This window comes from Psittacula echo (genome assembly GCF_963264785.1).
Source record: "Psittacula echo genome assembly, chromosome: 5".
Taxonomy (NCBI): Eukaryota; Metazoa; Chordata; class Aves; order Psittaciformes; family Psittacidae; genus Psittacula; species Psittacula echo.
This window is the reverse complement of record NC_137739.1, coordinates 62923186-62943462: the sequence shown is the minus strand read 5'-3', so window position 1 is coordinate 62943462 and position 20277 is coordinate 62923186. Positions and strand designations below refer to the sequence as shown.

Sequence of the window (20277 nt, the reverse complement as noted above, 5' to 3'; positions counted from 1 at the left end):
CCATGACAGATTGTGCTTTGAAAATTGCTTTATTATACTTAGAATCAAGGAAGGTTTTCAGTTTACTTGCACTATTTCTTTTTAATTTTTTTGACCTAGTCAAGTAAATTAATTTAAAACCAGACGTGTATTAATGCTATTTTCATGGAACCTAATGTTGATCTGAAGTGTATTCTGAGCTTTTTATTTTTGTTATCTAGACTAAACCACGTTTTGAGCTGCACTGTTCCAGTGATGTAATCCATATTCGTACCTGCTCCGATTCGTGTGCTGCCCTAATGAACCTAATACAATATATTGCAAGTTACGGTGATTTACATCCACCTGCTAAGACAGAGATTAAACGTGGAGTTAGCAAGCCAAAAATGAAGGTATAAAATGGCAAAATAATATAAACTTATCTTGATGCTTCCTTGGTAATTAAATGGTGACTTTTTTTCTACTTTGATCAGTACTTAATATTTTAAAACATTTTGTGCTGTTTACCTATTCCACTTTATTCTTATCCAAAGGAGGAAATTCCAGGACATATATATTCTGTCCAAGTACTCTGATGGTATAAATACCCTGAACCATAATGTTCTAATCTACTTTATGAATCATCTAGCTTGGAGTTTCAGCTCACTAGATTATTTATAAAGTTAAGGTGTTACTTCTTACAGTTATAGATGTGTATCAAGCCATTCTAGCAAAATCCTATTCAGAATGCAGTTGCAGTTGTCTTTAAGATTTAACTATGTATAGTGCCTCTCTTACAGGTAGAGACCTTTAGCCAACCATCTTCCCATGCACCAGGCCTTGCTGAATCAGAGCAACAGATTTTACGGGATTTGATGAGTGATGCAATGGAGGAAATTGAGACTCAACAGACTGCCTCTGCTATGAAACCAGAGTCTAATGGTAAGAATCCTCTGGAGGCATGAGTACACACGAAGTACAGCCTTTTTGGAAGGAAAGAGGTATTGAAAGGTTTCATAGAATAGAATCATAGAATGGTTTGGGTTGGAAAGGACCTTAAGATCATCTGGTTCCAATCCCCCCACCATGGGCAGGGAAGCTTCACACTTGACCATTGTCGCTCAAGGCTCTGTCAGCTTGGCCTTGAATACTGCCTGGAATGGAGCATTTATCACTTCTTCGATCAGCCTGTTCCCAGTGCCTCACCACCCTTACAGTAAAGAACTTCTTTCTATATCTAACCTGAACTTCCCCTGTTTAAGTTTTAACCCATTACCCCTTTTCCTGTCGCTCCAGTCCCTAATGAAGAGTCCCTCTCTGGCATCCTTGGAGGCCCCTTTAGGTATTGGAAGGCTGCTATGAGGTCTCCACGCAGCCTTCTCTTCTCCAGGCTGAACAGCCCCAACAGTCTCAGCCTGTCTTCATATGGGAAGTGCTCCAGCCCTCTGATCATCCTCGTGCCCCTCCCCTGGACTTGCTTCAACAGCTCCTTATCTTATGCTGAGGACACCAGAACTGCACACAATACTCCAAGTGAGGTCTTATGAGAGCAGAGTAGAGGGCAGGATCACCTCCTTTGGCCTGCTGGCCACGCTCCTTTTGATGCAGCCCAGGATATGGTTGGCTTTCTGGGCTGTGAGCGCACACTGCTGGCTCATGTTCATTTTCTCGTTGACCATTTTGCTGCAAAAAGACTTTATCATGGTTAGAGTTAAATCCAGGTTTAAATTGGCTGAAATAGAGAATGTCACTATTTCCATGGTGGTCTGGTCCTCTTTTTGGTAGCAGAAGGTGAGCAGTCAGTGTAGTACTGAAAGTTATTGATGGTGTGGTCTTAATACTAGAATGAGAAACTTGAACACAAAATTTTGTTGTTGGAGTTTTTTTGTTTTTTTGTAGCTGTGGGTTCTTTTTCAAATTTTTTTTCTCTATTTTCTCAGTTATCTACTGTTAACTGGTCGTGATTATAATGTAATCACTTCAAATTGTAAAGTAGATTTTTTTTTTTTTTTGTTTATAGTAGAAATTGATTCAAGGTACAATAAGTAACTTGATGTATTTGAAGTAACATATTTTAGTTAACTGTTAGGTAATTTGGTTTCTATTTTCATACTTTGTAAAGATTTTTCCACTAAAGTCTGGTTTTTTTTTTCCACCTTCATTTGATTCCCAGGAATTTTGGATGACAGATCTCAAACTCAGGAACCATCTTGCTCAGATCTCTTCTTGTTTCCAGATGAAAGTGGAAATATCTCACAAGAGCCAAGTCCCACTTACGATTCATTCACTCATCACCTGATAAATGAGGCCATAGGAGACATTCCCGCAGAAAGTGATGATTTCTGCATTCTTTTTGCGCCGAAAGTTGCTGTTGCTGTAAGAAGCCTTGAGAATTACTATGTATATAAGATAAATCATAGAAAAGCTTATGTAAGACCTGGGCAAATTAGACTTCATAGCTTTTTATGATTGCTTTGTGGTAATCTTATCAGTGGGCAGAGTAGCAGAAAAATAATCCTTGTTTTTAAGGACTTCAGGCATTGTTATTGCGAGGAATGAGTGCGAGTATTTTCAAATATACATGATTTTTCCTTATCTCAGCAGTAAGTAATTGTCTGATCTGAATATTACTTTAAACTATATTGGCAATTTTCCTACATTTTTAGTCAGGTTTTATCATTACCAATTTGACTTACAGGGATGGCATAGTTAGAAAAAAAAATATTTTAAGCAAAATACAGTATTTATCAAAATAGCAGCTTTGCACATCTGCTATTCTTTTATTAATTTATCTTATAGTCAAAGCTTGCAGTGCTTTTATAGGCTGAAGATCCTTGCCAAACCTCAGAGAAAAGCTTGGATGTCACTTTACACTCCTCTCTGTCCACTGCCTTACAAGATTTAGGAAACTACACTCAAACTCTTTGAAAACAGCTTGTGTTCATGTTTTTCATAGTATCTCTGGTTGTATTCTTCATAATAGACAGAAATAGTTCTGAATCTCTAATTAGAAGCTGTTTTGCCCAGTTATCTTTGAGCTTGTTTGTTTCCAGAAGTGCTGTTATGGTAACCTGGACTCTTCATGGTTTTTCTTTGTTTTCAACTCTTGTTTTGTTTTGTGTACAGTTTGGATAAAGTAGTTTGGGGTTTTGTGTTGTTTTGTTTTGTTAACATTTCTCAGCTTCTGGTTTATTTTTGCATTTTTTGGTGTTTAAATAATTCCTAAACAATGCCTCTTGGGTATAAGCTTTGGAAGACAGTACAGAATAGTTACTTTTCATAGGTAGGAAAGCAGATTTCCCTTCCCCATGCTATATACTTTTTTTTTTTTTTTCAATTAGGAAAAAGAGGAAGAGCCAGTAATAAAAATACTGGTTGATGATGCAATTATCATAAAGGAAAATCATTTCAGCCAACCTATTAAAAAAACAGATACAAGCAAAGCTCCCCTTCATTTTCCTGTTCCTCTGGTACGCTATGTTGTAAAGGAAATCTCTCTTATTTGGCATCTCTATGGCGGAAAGGATTTTGGGACTGCACCACCAACATCTCCAGCTAAAAGTTTCATGTAAGTGTTTGGTAAAATTCTGAGGATTAGAACATTTAAAAATAACTTTCCTTTGAGGTTAATCTTACTATTCAATCCCAAATCTTCCTTGCTTTCTTTTTTGCTCCCTTCTCACAAGGAATCAATCATAGAATGGTTTGGGTTGGAAGGGACCTCAAAGATCATCTAGAATCTTCTTACAGAGTTTAGCTCCACACACCAGAGTGTATTTTTCTTGTGTCTTAACCTGGACAAATTGGCATTGGGTTTGATGGGTTTTTTTGGGATGGAGGGATGGGTTTTCCTTTTAACAGTTGTATTACAAGTTAAGTTTTCCTGAAGAGCTTAGGGCTTAAGGAGCATGAAAGACTGGCTGTGGTAGCTGGAGTCTAGTCTTCAGGATGTCGTGTAAGCTAATGAGTAATTAATATTATCAGAGCCAAAATTAAGGAAATGTTTCATGAATGTTAATTTGGTGGGAAGCATGCACCTTGCATTCTCTTTAAGTATGCATTACTTGAACAGTAAATAGAAAGTATTTGGTTAACAGAAACACAAGTTCTGTTTTTCCATTTTTTTTTTTTTTTTTTGGTGTGTGATTTCTAGTATTTTTCTCTCATAACTGTTTAAATACTATTAAGTTATATCCAGTGAAATACATATGGTTTTAGTGTTAGATTATAGCTCATATGTTTAATCTGCAAAAGTGTATTTTTCTTGTTTATTTCCTCAGAAGTCCCCATAGTTCACCTTCTCATACACCAACGAGACATGGACGGAGCACAGCATGTGGGGGAAGAGGAAGAAACCCAGACTTCCTGATGGAAATACAGTTAAGCAAGGTGAAGAAACAGCTTCAGAGATGCTTGTGTGTGAATATCTTAACATGTTATTTGTTTGATAACAGCTTTCCATTAGAATTCTGTAGGATTTCTTCCATTAATATCTGCATCTAAGCACTTTGAAGGTGATCAATTTAGAATTTAACAAAAAATGTATTTGTTCTTCTAGAATAGTATTTACTTGCTGAATAAACATGTTTCTAAAGATGAAGGATATTTAATATTCTTAAAGATTTTGTTTATTATAAACATGTTTTACAAGGACTGTTCTGTTTGTCTTCAGTTCTATTCTGAATTCATACACCTATTATCAAATCTAATGTTCTAGCAAAATAACTGGAATTTGGTTTTTTTTGAGACAGTGCATCATTTGGTAGCTGGATATTAAATAGCATCCAGTCATATGACAATATCATCCCTGTATTTCCTTTAATGTATTTTGGCACCCTTAAGGCATAAGTATATAACTGTTGTTCTTAAGCTTGTGCTAAGCTCTTAACATAGAATCTAGATTCTTGATTCTGGCACTGTGAAGAACATAGTCAAGGAAGTATTCAAATTTCATATTAAACGGATCAATAACAAAACATTTTCGAAATAAAGCTTTCCAAACCTTTCTGTAAGCATGAAAGGTACTACATAAAACTGAATGCCTTTTACAGTCTATGTGCATGTCTAGAGCTTAAAATTCATCCTGTTAGCACTCCAAACTTAAATGCTTGGTGCTTATAGTAATTAACTTTTTCTAGAAAACACATGACATTGCAATAAAAAAAAGGAAAAAAGTAAGAATTTCATATTCTGTGTGAAAAATGTGTAGAAATGTAACAATCTGTCTTAATGCATAAAGAACTTTCGATTTTTTTTTTTTTTTTAATTCCTCTGTGTGTGTGTTTTGTTTTGTTTTGGTTATATCTGCCCCTCTTCTCCCCTGCTCCCCACCTTAGTACAAGGCTTAATAATAATGATGATGTTTAACAAGAAATTAAGGCAAAGAGTGTGGAAAACATAAAGGTTCTGAGCCGTGATTATGATAAACATCTATTTTTCTCTTCAACACTTCAAATGTTCCAGTTCACATGGTATCTTGAGTACAAGGCACTTAAATACCGTGATTTTTAACATCAGTATCTGGCCAGTAGAGGCCACTGTTCTGTTTGTACGTGCGCTCTGCTTCCTTACATTGCAGTCCAGGATGCTGTGAGGGTTACCGAGGCAGAGAATGATTTGCAGGTTACCACAGGTCTCTGAAAATGAGAACTATATCAAGAGATGAGGAGAAGGAGAGAATTCAGAATTCTTTAGAATTGATGAAAGGTAATGGATTAATGTTTATATAGACTAAGGTGAGTAAAGAAAAAGGAAACTGAGACTGGAAGAATCTACTTGAAAAGTCTGTTTATAGGAAAGAAACCTTACTTTCCTAAGTCTAGAATGTGCAGGACTTAAGAATTGTGAGATGGCCTGGTACAGGCTTCAAAATGCTACAAGAAACATGTCAGGGTTGAGAGGAGTCAATATTAAAATGCAAAATGTGTTCTTTGTCTTACACTAACTCTTTGTTTTGGCTTGGAATTTACATCTTAAAATATGAACAGGTGCGCAGCTAGGAATTGGAAAATGTCAACTGCTAGTCATGCAAAAATCTAAATAGTTTTCAGAAATCCTAATATTATTCTTGTAAGTTTAAAATAGTAGGGTTTAAAGATCTTATGAGTTATGTTGGATTTTTGGTTTTTGTGGTGGTGTTTGTTTTGGGGTTTTTTTTGTTGTTTGTTTGGGTTTAAATTATTATTCTATTATTAATGGTTGTTTTTCACTGAAGCTGATTATGCTCATTTTCTTTCCTTTTTAAAAGGTGAAATTCCAGCATGAAGTATACCCTCCAGGTGGTGCAGAAGGTGAATCCTGTCTGTTGGAGCAGCCCGTGTCACGGCAGGTTTTTATTGTTCAAGACCTTGAAATCAGAGATCGCTTAGCTACATCACAGATGAATAAATTTCTCTATCTCTACTGCAGTAAGGAGATGCCCAGAAAAGCACATTCAAACATGGTACAGTTACGGAATATGTTAATTCATTATATGTTATATATGTTATTTGTGGTTGGACTATCATTGTGGGCATTGTATAAATTTCTTGATCTTGCAGAAGAAGGAATACGGGGTCATGGAACATTGAAGTAATACAACTTGTTGATTGTTATTTGCTTGACTCCTTGTGGATATTAAAACAGAAATTTAGTTTGAATATTACTATGTCAAATATTAATGTTTTTGAGATTCTGTCAGTTTAAAACAGTAGATTTGCAGGACTACTTTGGTAGCTTTCACATTCTGTTTTTGAACAGACGTCTTGCATGAGCATGATTAGACCTTTCACTACAGATGCGGAGTTGTAGTTTTATGGTATACTGTAGTCTTTCTGGTTCTATAAAGGATTTATTAATTTAATTTTTTTGGGGGGTTACTATTTTCCTTTTTTATAACATACATAATATTTATGCAATAGTAGTTTTATTATGGGTAGGTGGAATTGGGCTAGTAGAGAGGTTTTGCAGTAAAAGTTTTTCTCTGCTATTGTTCTGATATTTAATAATTGTGAATGCTGCTACTTCTATTTCTTGTTTTGCTGCTTTTCAGTTAACAGTTAAAGCATTACATGTCCGTCCAGAGTCTGGCAGATCCCCGCAGGAATGTTGTTTACGTGTTTCACTAATGCCGCTTCGCCTCAATATTGACCAGGTCAGTTGTGCCAATGCAAAAAAACGCCGAAAGAAACAAACACAACCAACCAGCACACCCCACACCACCCCCCCCCCAAAAAAAAAAAACCACAAAAAAACCCCCAAAAAAACTAAACACAACCAATCAGACAAAACCAAAACGCAACCATTTTTTATTTATTTAATAATAGTGGAGTTTTTAACAGATATTTGTAACCATTGTACGCATGTTTTCTTGGTTGACGCCTTTTTTTACGGTCAGTCACACATATCTTTGGACCTATACCACTTTGTTTGTATCCTTGTTAGAACTTGTTTTGTGCTCCAGCTATTAGAGAAACTAGCCTTTTTTTTATTGTTTTACTTTAAAAGCTAAAAATATTTATAGACCTGGCTGTTTACTCAGTAATACCAGTTTACCTCCTGAGACTTCTGATGATAGCAAAAGTTTTGAAATTATGGCTTTTCTTGAATGATCTTGCTTTGTTTGTTCATGAAGTGGCTTTGGTGTTTTAAATTGAAAAAAATTAATCATTAATCTGGAAGCTGTTCACAACATTCCAGTCAAAGGACAGCTGATACCTGAGGGCTGCTTCCATGCTCTGAAGGCTTTGGTCTCACTATCAACTGCAGTGGCAGAGCAGAAATGGGAGAAATTGTTTTACTTTATCAAAATATTTTTCATATACTTAAGAAACAGTTGGGTTTTTTTTTCTCTACACTGCTAAGAAAGCTACATGAGTTTGGACATTCAAAGTGTGGTTATTGCACTTTGTTGAGGCATTTCTTGCTTAATTTGTCATCTGCAGAGAAATAAGAGTTTGTTTGGGGTTTTCATTTGTTTGTTTTACGTTTCCCTCAACACACATGAGAACCAGGTTTTCATTTTACTGTTAGAAAAATTTAACTCTGTATGGTTTGTAATAATTTCATAGAGAAAAATAGCATACAAATACTGCCATCTAGTGAGGAAATGCATTCCCTCTTGATTACACTTCTAGGTCTTTTATCTACTGTACTGTAAACAAAATTCACCTTTACAACTTCTGCAAAATAACCACAGCTTTCTTGGAAGCACAGGCTGCATGCAGTCATGTGAGAAATTCTTATTGCTACTTAAGTTGTCTGCATATCACTTAGAAGCAAAAAGGAAAAGAAGTCCAGGTATCAGTAATGATAGGGTGAACAAGGCACCAGTGTGCTGCGTCTGCCAAAAAAAAAAGAAAACTAATAACTTCAGTATGTTAAGACATTAATAGCCAGTATTAACGACTTTAAATGAAGCAGTGGTAAGGTCTGATTAGGAGTAATTTGTCTGACAGTGGCAGTATTGGAGATGAATATAAAATATGATTAAATACTCTTTCATTGGAAATTGGAGAAAAGTTTATAGCAATTAAAACACTCGGGTTCTGAATCAGTCTCCAAAATGAGAGTAGAGATGATGAAAACAATTCTGGAGTTTAAGACACAGCTAGATAGATTATGAAATCATATTACGTGTAGCAGGGGGCAGTGACTAAGAGCGTCTTTCTGGTTCATGTCCTAGATTTCTGTGTGGCTTCTGCACATGTTAAGAGTCAAAAAGAAGAAATGTGTTTTGATTCATATATAAGAGCTAGAATAGTAGATAATATTTTTTAGAGAACTGTGGGCTCATTTGGTTTTTTAACCTGATTTTTTAACCTGATTGTATTTTATTTTTGACATTAGGATGCTTTGTTTTTCCTGAAGGATTTTTTCACTAGCCTCTCTGCAGAAGTAGAACTCTTAGTTACTCCAGATCCTGAAGGTAAGCTTTTAAAAAATCTAACATGAAAGTGCTTCTTCACATCTGTAAATTCACATGTGAATCTTGTCTGTGTAAAAGAACTTATGTTAAGGACCAAACACCAACATTAGTAACTAATTGTTAGAACACAGAAACGTTGTGTGTTTTAGCTTTGTATTTTATAAATAGCAACAAATGTCTTCAGCATCTGGAATCTCTATTGTATAAAAGATTTCACCAAAATTGTAGTATGTTTAATCAGAACTTCTGAAAAAATTGAGGGCTATGTGTACAATGTTAGCAGTTATTATTAAATACATTATTTACTACCTTGTGCATTAAAGAGTTTGTCTAATAGCTTGAAGTTGTGTAACTGCTAAAGAAACAGATTTCAGGTTTATAAATAAGCAGTGCAGTGTATGTATACAGTTAAAGCAGTACTTCCAATTAACTACACCATCTGATGCAAAACCCAGTATACACTGAGAAGCGTATTTCCTCTTTTAACTATATTTGTAAATCTGTTAGCAGCTATAATTTACCTGTTGAGCCGTCATACTGAAATGCATAGGTAATAAAGTACTCTGCAATACCGCAGAGTATGCTGCAACTAAAGCTAGGTGGATTATTTATGCTGATGCATAAATCTCAGCTTCTTGTAACAATTTCTGTTGAGAACTAAGATACTATCCTACTAAAAGAATCTAAATATTGTGCTGCTAGTAATTCCTTTTAATAAGCATTAGAGCTTACTGAGGACACAGTAATTGTATAAACACAATCTTTTCGTAATCACTGTGAAAAATATGAGTTAGTTTACTATGTATGACTTCTTCTCTTAGTTAAGAAGTCTCCTGGTGCTGAAGTTACATGTAGTTTGCCCAGGCATGTCAGCAGCCTTAAGGAACCAAGTCCAGTCATTTCTTTCTCATCACACAAACAAGCAAATGAAAATGCTAGCATGGATTCTATGGATGTTGTTAATGGAGAAGATCATTATTTCCCACAAGAAATGATGTCATACAGTGATCAGCCAGTATTTTTCAGGTAATCTTTCATTACGAAATTTCCAGTGACACACGGCTGTTCTGTTGAGTGTTTTAAGAAAGTATAACGATAAGCTATTCAGACCTTATGACAAGGTACATTTTTTTGTTTGTTTTTTGACTGATTATGGAAATAAAATATATTTGCTTTGACACTGAAAGGTAACTAATGATTTTAACTTCTGCACACTATTGTGCACAAGAAAATAAAATTAAAGCTATGCCATGCATAGAACCAGTAATGAGATGTTTCACGAAGAAATAAAAAGAGCAGTCTTTGTACTCTGATATCTAACAATGTACATTTGTTCTGATATCATTGGAGATGAGAGTATATGAAGGAAGAGGATATCATGGGAGAGGTACATGATTACGATATCACAAGAGAAACTCTAGTGTAGTCCTGACTGGAAGGTGATAATGAAAATTGCAGCTTATTATGAAGAAGTTTTTTCTCATGTTTTCAGATCGTAAGTGCCTCTAACCACAGATGTGTGCTTTGGTAAGCTGGGCAGAGCCAAATTATGAGAGAATGACTGTAGTTCTATTTCATCACATAGCCACCAACAGAATTTTTTAATAGGTTCCAGCTGCACGGCTAAATTTTGCCCGTAGAACCATTATTAGCCATACTTTTTTTGGTTTTGTAACTGAAATTCATACTGTGAAAATTGAGGGAAGATGTTCACCTGCAGGCTTAGTAGCAGTTTTGCAGGATTGTTGAATTTATTATAAATGCTAACCTTGACTAGATGTTAATAAGCCAAGGTAAGCTGAATTTGCCACTGTATTTTGTACACTGACTTTGAAGTACTAGCACAGTAACAAGAGAATTTCTGGCTTCCAGAAAAGGGAAGGCCATCGTGGTTTTTTTGTAAGGATAATTTTATTTCCTTTCATGTTTCTCACTGAAAAATTTCCTTTGTGTATCCCAGAGAATTTCGTTTTACATCGGAAGTTCCAATACGGCTTGATTACCATGGCAAACATGTATCAATGGATCAGGTTTGTATATAGTGCTGATGCTGTAGAAAAAAAAAATAGATGTTGTTTGCTTTGGTTCCCCCACCCACCCCCTCTACATGAGCTGAGGTATATTTTTATGTCCCTACTCATTACGGATGTGATCTTGAGAAATCTAGAACTTCTCCCCTGCACCCTCCCCACTTAATTTCAATAAAGCTTAACCTTGTTTCACTCTTAATTTGAAAACTAGGGAGTGGATCCTCCAGGTATGATTAACTCAGAATGAGATTTTCAGTCACATTTATCAACTCATTGGCTGGCTGGATATCTTTCTACAAAGCTGTGGTGCCCCTGGAAGGGTAATACCACTGTCTGATGCCAGAATTGTGCATTTTATTTTCTCCTTCATGTAATGCCAAAGTAAAGTCTTTCTTCTCCCTGTTTCCATCCCGTGCAGTCAAGTAGTGTATGGACTTCAGCATCAATGGCAGAATTTAATGTCAATTAAAAAATGCTGATACTTCTCTTTAAAATATGTATTGGTTATCATACTAAGTTTACAGAGCAGACCTCAAAAAATCCTGCATGCACAACCAAATCTGTACTTGGTCATGGCAAGTAGTAAGAATATATGGACCAATAAAAGCAGCAACTTCTTGCATTTGCACTTCCACTGAATAAAAGGAAAACATGAGCTAGCAGCTTTAGAATGCCTGGAACACACTAATGCCAGAGCTACATTTACATAATTTATTGTATCTTAATATATCTTAAGAAGCCCTCTTGTATCCAGATGTTTTTCTTAAAGTAGCCAGATAAGCTCGATTTCATCTTCTGCAAGTGTTCGTGTAACAATTTCATAGCACTGTAGTGAGTAGTACTTGGGACACTAGGGTAGAATCAGTTTAGACAGAAATGCCTGCAATAAGAGTTGAGATGTGGAAATTATTTCTCACAGATTGTACAGAATGAGTAAACTAATATAATAACAAAGTATTTCACTTACAGGGGACACTAGCTGGAATTCTTATTGGGCTTGCCCAGTTAAACTGCTCAGAATTAAAGCTGAAGAGACTTTGTTACAGGCATGGGTAAGTTTATCAAATTGTAGATTAACATTGGGACTGCAGATTGAACTGAATGCAGGAAGAAAAAGGCAAACTGTGATAAGATGGACTTGTAAAATCGAAGACACTTTCTGACTTTACAAATATTTCTTGATTCTAGTTTTCATAAAATGTATAGCGTTCAAGAACGTCATTCATTTTCAAGATAGTAATATATGTGCTAATATTGGTGCTAAACACTTAATTTTAGCCATATTTTTATTTTTTATTGAACTGGATGTGATTATGCAGTCTTGAACTTCTGTGAAGTACTTAACATGCAAAATGCTTGGGTTAGCCAACAGCAACAGAAGATGACACTTGAAAACAGCTTTTCTTTTGTTAAAATATTGTTGTTTACTTCAATGAATAATGCGTTTGTCTTACTAGGAATCATATGTTTAAAAGAAAATAATTTTATTTACTTCAGTTTATTAGGTGTGGATAAATTGTTCTCCTATGCTATCAGTGAATGGCTTAATGATATAAAGAAAAACCAGCTACCAGGAATTTTGGGAGGAGTAGGGCCCATGCATTCCCTAGTGCAGTTAGGTAAGTTAATTCTTATTTCTGTTCAGACACATATGGCATTTTCTTTAAAAACCAAACAAAATCTGACAAACCTGCAATGTATACAGTGTTGATACTTGTTTTCACTTCTCTCACTTCCTCTCAAGGCAATCTGATTGTCTAAGAGAGCTTTCTAACTACAGTGTTACGTCTTCATTTTCAGTCCAAGGTCTGAAAGACTTGGTGTGGTTACCAATAGAGCAGTACCGAAAGGATGGCCGTATTGTAAGAGGCTTTCAAAGAGGAGCGGCTTCTTTTGGCACTTCCACTGCAATGGCAGCACTAGAGCTAACAAACAGAATGGTTCAGACTATACAGGTATAGTGTGTTACTTCTGGAGTTAAGACATAACTTGAGAAGTGTTGCTAGTAAGTGCTCTATACTAAGCTAGTATCTTAATGCTATGTATTTAAGGTTGGGAACATACCTTTTAAACAAAAGAAAATAGAAAAGCTTGCAGCAGTCTGTGAGGTGAGAGCTATGGCATCAATGGTTAGAAATGATGTTAATATATTGCTGAACACGCAAGTTGTTACATGTTTCTTAATGTCTTTATTGCAGTGTACAGTTTAATACTAAAATACTCAGCTGCACTAAAAAAATCACTGATACAGAGAAAGATGAGCTCTTCACACACATGTATTTTCCAGTAATAGATTCTTAACTTCTTTTAAAATATCAGCTTATCTGTACTTCTTTAAAAAAGCCAAACCAACCAACCAGAAAAAAAAAAGTGTCTCAAAACCAATATTGATTATGTTAATGTACACAGAAGTCTATAAGGCTTTCTGGATTTAACCCTAAAGTAATCATGGATTAAAGTGTTAAGAAATTTATGTTCCTTAATGTAAAGTACATAATGAAATTATGCTTTTATCACCTAGTTTTGCAAAAATGTTATATGTGGCTAAGCCTGAACATCTGTAGTAAAAAACCCCAGTGGTGTTATTCACATGAGTGGAGTTAAGTGTATGCTTGTGTGTTTATTTGAAATATACCATTGATCAAGTATTTCAGTTTCTGTCTTGAGCATTTTGTGCAGAGTAGAAGATGCCTTTGAAGAAGTAGCAATTAGGGTGGAAAAAAACTGATCAAAGCCTACAACATTCATTCTTTCATTATGGAACTTGTATAGTTACAGCTGTAGCCATTGCAGAAGTTCTTTTAGAAACCTTAATCTGATGCAAATTAATGTTATTTGTAGAATTAGAACTCCTTTTATTTCAATTATGTCACCCTATTAGTAGTTTAAATTTGTGATTTGATTCAATGATATTTATGTAATTTGCATTTGCTCCTGATCTTCAGGCAGCTGCTGAAACTGCATATGACATGGTATCACCAGGGCCTACTTTTATTGAAGCAAAAAAGATCAAACGATTCCACCCCCATCGTTTAGCTCATCAGCCAGTAGACCTACGAGAAGGTGTAGCCAAAGCATATAATGTAGTAAAAGAGGTGAGTGCAAAAGTAGTTTTCCTTAACCAAACTGAAGAGTTATTTTCTAGGACAGCAAATAAAATATTGGTATTGGTTTAAGTTCAGCTAATGAAGAAGGGGATTTAAATTTTGAGTAAGACTCTTCATCAGTAATCTTAAACCAACAGAAACCTTGCCTGGAAAATTCAGAGAAGAAATAAATTCCTAAGTGTGAATAGGACTTCATTGTTCTACAGTTGTGAGGATTTGGTTATTCTGAGACATGTAAACCTGATTCCCATCTCGTGTCATCTGTCTCCCCTTCCTTCCCCCTTACCTCTCTCCCCTTCACCTTTCCCTGTTAACTCTGGAGTTAAGAAGTTTAAGCGTAATGCTGGATTTCAAACGAGTGAAGGCTCTTTTTGCTATTACAGTGTATAACAATTAGAATGCTGACCTGGTTTTGTTGTACTTTTGGTGTTGTATTTCAGTTAGTTGCACCTAATAGCATGTCTAGGAAGTTGGGTCTCAACTGGAGGGGTTTCAGTGAATTCTGTCATTTTTTTTAATAGTTCATAGTACCCAACAGTTTCTTCACTTAATGCACAAGAAATACCACCAGAAGTTACATTAAATGTTTTCATAATAATTCATAGTAGTGTTATTTTAGGCCGCATTAGAAGAACTAAATCATATTTGTGTTGGTGTAATTGCACTACAGTTATAATACAAATAACAAAGAAGATAAATGCTGAGCAGTTTTAAGTTTCCCTTAAAATTAGGAGTGGTTTCTTTTTCTTTTTCAGTGTAAATAGTTTCTGTTTATTTCTTAAAGGGGATTACGGACACAGCCCAAACCATCTATGAAACTGCTGCTCGTGAGCATGAAAACAGAGGAGTAACTGGAGCAGTAGGAGGAGTCCTCCGCCAGATTCCACCAACCGTGGTGAAACCTTTCATTGTCGCAACAGAGGCAACCTCAAATGTTCTAGGTGGAATGAGAAACCAGATCAGGCCAGATGTGCGTCAAGAAGAGTCTCAGAAGTGGCGCCTTGGGGAGGATTGAGATTATATATCTGGCTCAGCAGGTAGCAAAGCTGGGAATGCAGAACACTTCCCATTGGCAGTATTAGATGGAGCTCACTTTGTTTTGTCATGCTCATCTCAGGAACAAATGAGGTTTTCAGCTACTGTTAGCAAAACATCCAACCAAAAATATTTATGAAGTGGAAAGCGAATTGGTACTTGCTTATACTGTGTGTTACCAATACATTTGGTAGATAGTGCCAACATAGTGAAGCATGCGCTGCCAACTCAGACACATGCTTGCTCTATTCCGTTTACCATATTTTTCTTGGTAGATTTAACATCTGAAAGCAGCAGCCTGTGTGGTGAAACTAAATATACTTTAAAGATGATTTCAGAGCATAGTCAAAGAACTGTCTTCGATGCTCTTTACTGACTAAAGGATAAAAGCCTTCATTTTGGACATGAAACATGAAGGCTATGTAATATGGAAGTAGATAATATTGTTTAGTGGTCATAAGCATTGCTTTTAGCTTGGCAGTTACAGCAGTGTTGATACACCTATGAACAGGATTTGTTCCTAAATATTAAATGCCTACTTTTGTGGGTCTTTGAAGAACCTGAATGTTGCAGAAACGTTCTGTTGTGTTGCACTTTAAATTATATGGCCTGTATATTGTGCTTTTTTTTATAGTGTGAATAAAATGTAATGTGCATTATCCTTTATGTGGTTTAGAAGCTTATAAAAATTATTGAAAAGAGCATCATATGATGATGATCCTACAGAAAAGTGTCTTAAATCTGTTTAAAATCATGTTAAAACACTTGTTTTCTGGTACACTAATTACAATGCTAAAAATAACTATTCTTCAGGAAAACAGCAATTAAATATTGTGGCCAACTGTTCTTTGTAAGAATGAGAAATCCTAAGTAAAGTAAACCCAAATTATTTCATAGTTAAAATTCTACACAGACTTTATTTTAATAATCTGCTTTTAAAGTTCGTATTGTTGCTGCTCTCACAAGCTGATTTAAATTGTGCTTCTTGAGTTATTTGACAATGAGTATTTGGGGTCATTTGATTTGACAAAAGACACAAACTTTTAAAATCGAGTTTGGTACTGACATTATTTACAGTCTAATAGGTGACCAGAGTCTCCACAGAGCTTTATTAAGCAACTTGACATTACGCCATTTCTGAGCAGTTAAAAGGCTCAGCACTAGCTGTGCAGGAATAAAGTTTTTTGGTGGGTTGTTTTTTTTTTTTTTTTTTTTTCCTGGTATTAGCAAAAACCGGAGGATAAGAAGTAAAGACTGTTCTGAATAGACAAATACTAATTTTGAATTTCAGCAACTTAACACTTGGGATGATTTTGTCATAATCCTGTGCTTGTCTTAAATGGAGATTCTATAAATAAATGCTGTGTGGAAAATCTCCACTGAAAGAGATATCAGATGCTCTTGATCAGACTTCAGTTTCTACGGGTGATGAGGAAGTAGTTCCCTCTTTTAATACCTGCCACTAGCAAAAATTTCACTGCTGGGCCTTACAGGACAAATAGGAATCTGTGAAGGAAAACAGTTACTGCTTGATCATCCTGATATTATGCTAAGCTATTCCTGAATGCCAGAGAATCTGGCTGGAAGGTAAATGATTTGAAAATGTCCCCTCTGCTGGGAAAACTTCTTCAGCTGGGTTGATTATTTTTCATAAAACAAAACTCCAGTTACAAACAAATTCTTGGATTGGGTGACAAGTGATATTAGAGTGTTTTTTGGTTTTTGTTTTGTTTTTTTTTTTCATTTACTGGAATCATCTAAGTTGTGGTACACTTTGAGGACTTGGTAACTTAAATAACTTGTAAGCAGAAGGAGATGCTTTTGAGAGGACAAATACCTGCTGATTTAATGGCACAAATTATTTTTCTGATGTAAAAATATTTGCTGCAGTTCATACTTTTGTCCAGTAATTAGTGAGCTCTGCATTAGTGAGAGGTCACAGTATTGAGCATTTTGCACAGGAGTAAGTTCCAGGTTTGCAGTTTGGCACCTCCTGAATGCCTTCACAAGAAATGGCTGTGAGTCAGTGCAAGTAAGTAGCAATGCATCATTTTCATTTGCAATTACTGTACTGTTAATTATGGCTGGTCCAGTTTATCTAGTTAGTTGAAGTATACTGTAATAGTAAAAATCTGCATTCTTTCTTCCTTTTTGACCTTGCTGAAAAGGAGCAGTTGCATTTCTGTGTTCATTTCATTTTCAGTTCTGTCGTGGTCTGGTTGTACTGCAATGCAATTAGAATATATTTTTATATGAGGGCATGCTGTCAAGGTAAAACATTTTTAATAGAGTGTCTCTCATTGTCAGCAATAGATATTGTACAAAATAATTAAACTTTACTTTCCACTATGTAAACGCGTACATTTACTGCTTGCACTTTATTGAGCCTTTTCAGTGAAATTGATTTACATTTTTCCCAACATTTTTACAAGCAGTTTCTTAATTTTTTGATGTATATTCTGCATTGTTTTTGAGTTGTGACATGACCGTGCAGTGTATGAAATGTTGAAAAAAACCCAAAAAACCAAGCCTCCAAAACTCACCAAACTAGCCTTCACATTTTAGGAACTTGTTTTCAAAATGTGTCTTGTATGGAGTGGCTTGTGTTTTAAATCAAAATGTATATATTGTGTGAGAAGGGGTTCATCAGATGCTCTGCCCAACACTGTAAGAGTTTTCAAGCACTTAAAAAATACCCAAAATGAGATTTGACTGGACATATTTCCTGGAAATTGAAGCCTATGGATACATTACTGTATTGTCTCTGAGCACGAGGAGATCTTCAAAAATATTGTACTTGAGTTTCCCACTGAAATCAGTTGCTGTAGATATTAGCATTTTTCATGTTTGTAGTGGGTGTAAACTGGCACAGTCTATGTTTATGTTCAAATTCTCCAGTGTTGAACCAACTAACACTACTGCTACTACTACTACTTACTCCAATACTTTCCTGATAGACAGAACTGTTATCCTGGGTTTTCTTAAGTATCCTGGCAGTTCAAATAATACATTAATGAATGCCTTAAGGGAAGTCGCTGAAGAAAGACAGCCATCTTTTTGAAAAATCAGAACAGACCCTATGCTGTATAAGAATTTTAGCATTGACTGACAGCAACACTCATCACATCCATGCGCAGGCAGTTTCCATTTTCTTTCCAATATCTGTTGACCGTCCCTAAATACTGCGGCTTTTTAGCAATGCAGGTACCCTGGGTATACTTGCCTAATGATAACCATTCACTCAGTCACTGTAGAGTTCATATGTGGTTAAGGGATGTGTCTGTGTTAATATTCTTATTAAGTGGTTGACTGTGAACATAGATGGCTTGCTGTCATTGCCAGTTGTTTAATTTGAGTTGCCAAGAAAAGTTTCTTAATAAACCAAAGCATTGTTAAATGGTTACGAACAAGACACTTTTTACTGAACGTGATGCATATACCTGCAAATGTGATACTAATTCTACTTTAAATATTGAAATGTATGCATTTTGTAAATCAGTGGAATCCAAGAATTTGTTTAGAGTAATTAAATACTTCTAAATATTTTAAATACCCTAAATCTCACAGCAGTATAAGTGGTGTCAGAAAAGGTGTGGGAATTTATGTCAATTTGATTCCCTAGTGTGGATAATTCTCTCAGTCTCCAGGCATCATGAATTACACTTCTGACAACTCTTTTAAGTTGCTTTGTATGCTGAATCCTGTTTACAATTTAAAAATTAAATACTACAAATTAAGTACATAAATACTAATAATGCATTTGTACTGGATTTCTTAATAGTAAGGTAGCTGGGACAGAAACACAGAAATTTGTGTATATGTTTGTTTATAATTTTTGCATTTTTGCTTTTATAGTAGTTTTGTGGTATTGTTTGTATATAGTTGGCTTGTGTAAAGAATATAACCTCATAAAATAGAAACTACTGTTGAAGGGAATTGACTATTTCTACTTGGTTTTTTTTTTTGCTTAAAGTTCTTGACCCCTCAGTCTGTCTTTTGAGAATTATTTTTGACCATAATATATATGGCACCAAAAGTGTATATTTTATCTTTTTAAAATGCTGAAAGGCCTGATTGCAAATAGGTTGTCCTGTTAAATATGTTTAATTAAAAAAAGAAACCCACAAATTTGTAACAATACATAAATAAATACCTTAATTTGTTCCTTGAGTTGTTTTTCTCTACCAATGAATATAACTAATATAGAAAACAGGTTCCCAAAATAACAGAGTTCACTGTTAAAACCTTTTACCTACCTGGCTATACAGCTGTATCCATTTTATACTGAGGGAAAAAGAAAAGAATTGCACAGAAGTCAAAAACTAAGGAATAAGTTAATGTGACTGCTACAGATTTAACCCACCTCTATTGTGCATTAACCAAGTGCTCATTAGCTGTATGGTCACATGCTGTGTTCCCCATAGGTCCATTGCCACATTTAGTTACTGAGCATGTACTTAGCTCCATATTCAGTGATGATATTACAGGTTTATTAGCTTCCAAGACCTGTGAAGAATGCAAAATAATGAATTTCTCTCAGGATGTATGTATGACGTCCACTTCACAGGCATTTAGTTACAAGAATCTGAAAAGACATCTTAGAAGGCTAAGTACTGTGTAATATTAAATACTGGTGCAGATCCCTAAATAATGAGACATGTGACAAGTGTAAATAATTTTCTGCTGTTTTGTAATGTTCTTATAGCGTAAGAAAAGAAGAAAAAGTCACCGTATAATGATTGGATAACTCTTCTGCCAAACAGGAACCCTTCACTGAGCCCACGCTGTGCAGCTCCTCCTCTCTTCCCCCCACCCTTTCTTAAGCAAGACCTCATGTGGGTTAGCTTTCAGTATTATTTAAAGGCTTTTTTTTTTTTTTTTTTCCAAGTAAGTTCTGTATAAGCAGAATAAGACAGAATGAGGGGTTTTTTTTTTCGTCTGTAAGCAAGGTGGACAAGCTGCTGCTCAGTTTTTCTAAATGTTGCTTATAAAAAATTATCAAGGATCTATAAACAAATGGTGTGCTGTGCTGAGGGAAAATGTGGACCACAGAGGGTAAATAAGGAACAGCTTGGAATTTCCCAGGATCATTCCAGGAAAGTATGGGAAAATAGGAATTTATTTCACTTGTTCCCAATGCCTCCTTTCATAGATAAGATAAAATTGTGAACTCTGATATGCATTTTGTGCCTCCCCGGATTTTTGAGTCTTCTGTCACTTGTAAGAAATTAATTTTATAAAA

At 35.3% G+C, this 20277-nt stretch overlaps 1 protein-coding gene across 4 annotated transcripts in view; it reads left to right on the top strand.

Annotated features, from left to right (window-relative positions):
- The window catches only part of ATG2B (autophagy related 2B), a 51661-nt gene extending 32159 nt beyond the window's left edge, over positions 1 to 19502 (top strand). For 2 of the 4 annotated variants that reach the window (XM_080619358.1, XM_080619357.1), the window contains exons 28-42: positions 201 to 371; positions 759 to 900; positions 2132 to 2334; positions 3300 to 3526; positions 4239 to 4347; positions 6206 to 6400; positions 6989 to 7090; positions 8785 to 8863; positions 9685 to 9889; positions 10824 to 10893; positions 11863 to 11945; positions 12391 to 12512; positions 12694 to 12848; positions 13839 to 13988; positions 14785 to 19502. In XM_080619358.1, coding sequence (XP_080475484.1) covers positions 201 to 371; positions 759 to 900; positions 2132 to 2334; positions 3300 to 3526; positions 4239 to 4347; positions 6206 to 6400; positions 6989 to 7090; positions 8785 to 8863; positions 9685 to 9889; positions 10824 to 10893; positions 11863 to 11945; positions 12391 to 12512; positions 12694 to 12848; positions 13839 to 13988; positions 14785 to 15015 — 2244 coding nt within the window. In that variant the 3' untranslated portion in view covers positions 15016 to 19502. Of the gene's footprint in view, positions 1 to 200; positions 372 to 758; positions 901 to 2131; positions 2335 to 3299; positions 3527 to 4238; positions 4348 to 6205; positions 6401 to 6988; positions 7091 to 8784; positions 8864 to 9684; positions 9890 to 10823; positions 10894 to 11862; positions 11946 to 12350; positions 12513 to 12693; positions 12849 to 13838; positions 13989 to 14784 lie in introns of those variants that run through there. The other 2 variants (XR_013957020.1, XM_080619359.1) reach the window with 2 other exon arrangements.
- Positions 19503 to 20277: the final 775 nt, after the last annotated feature.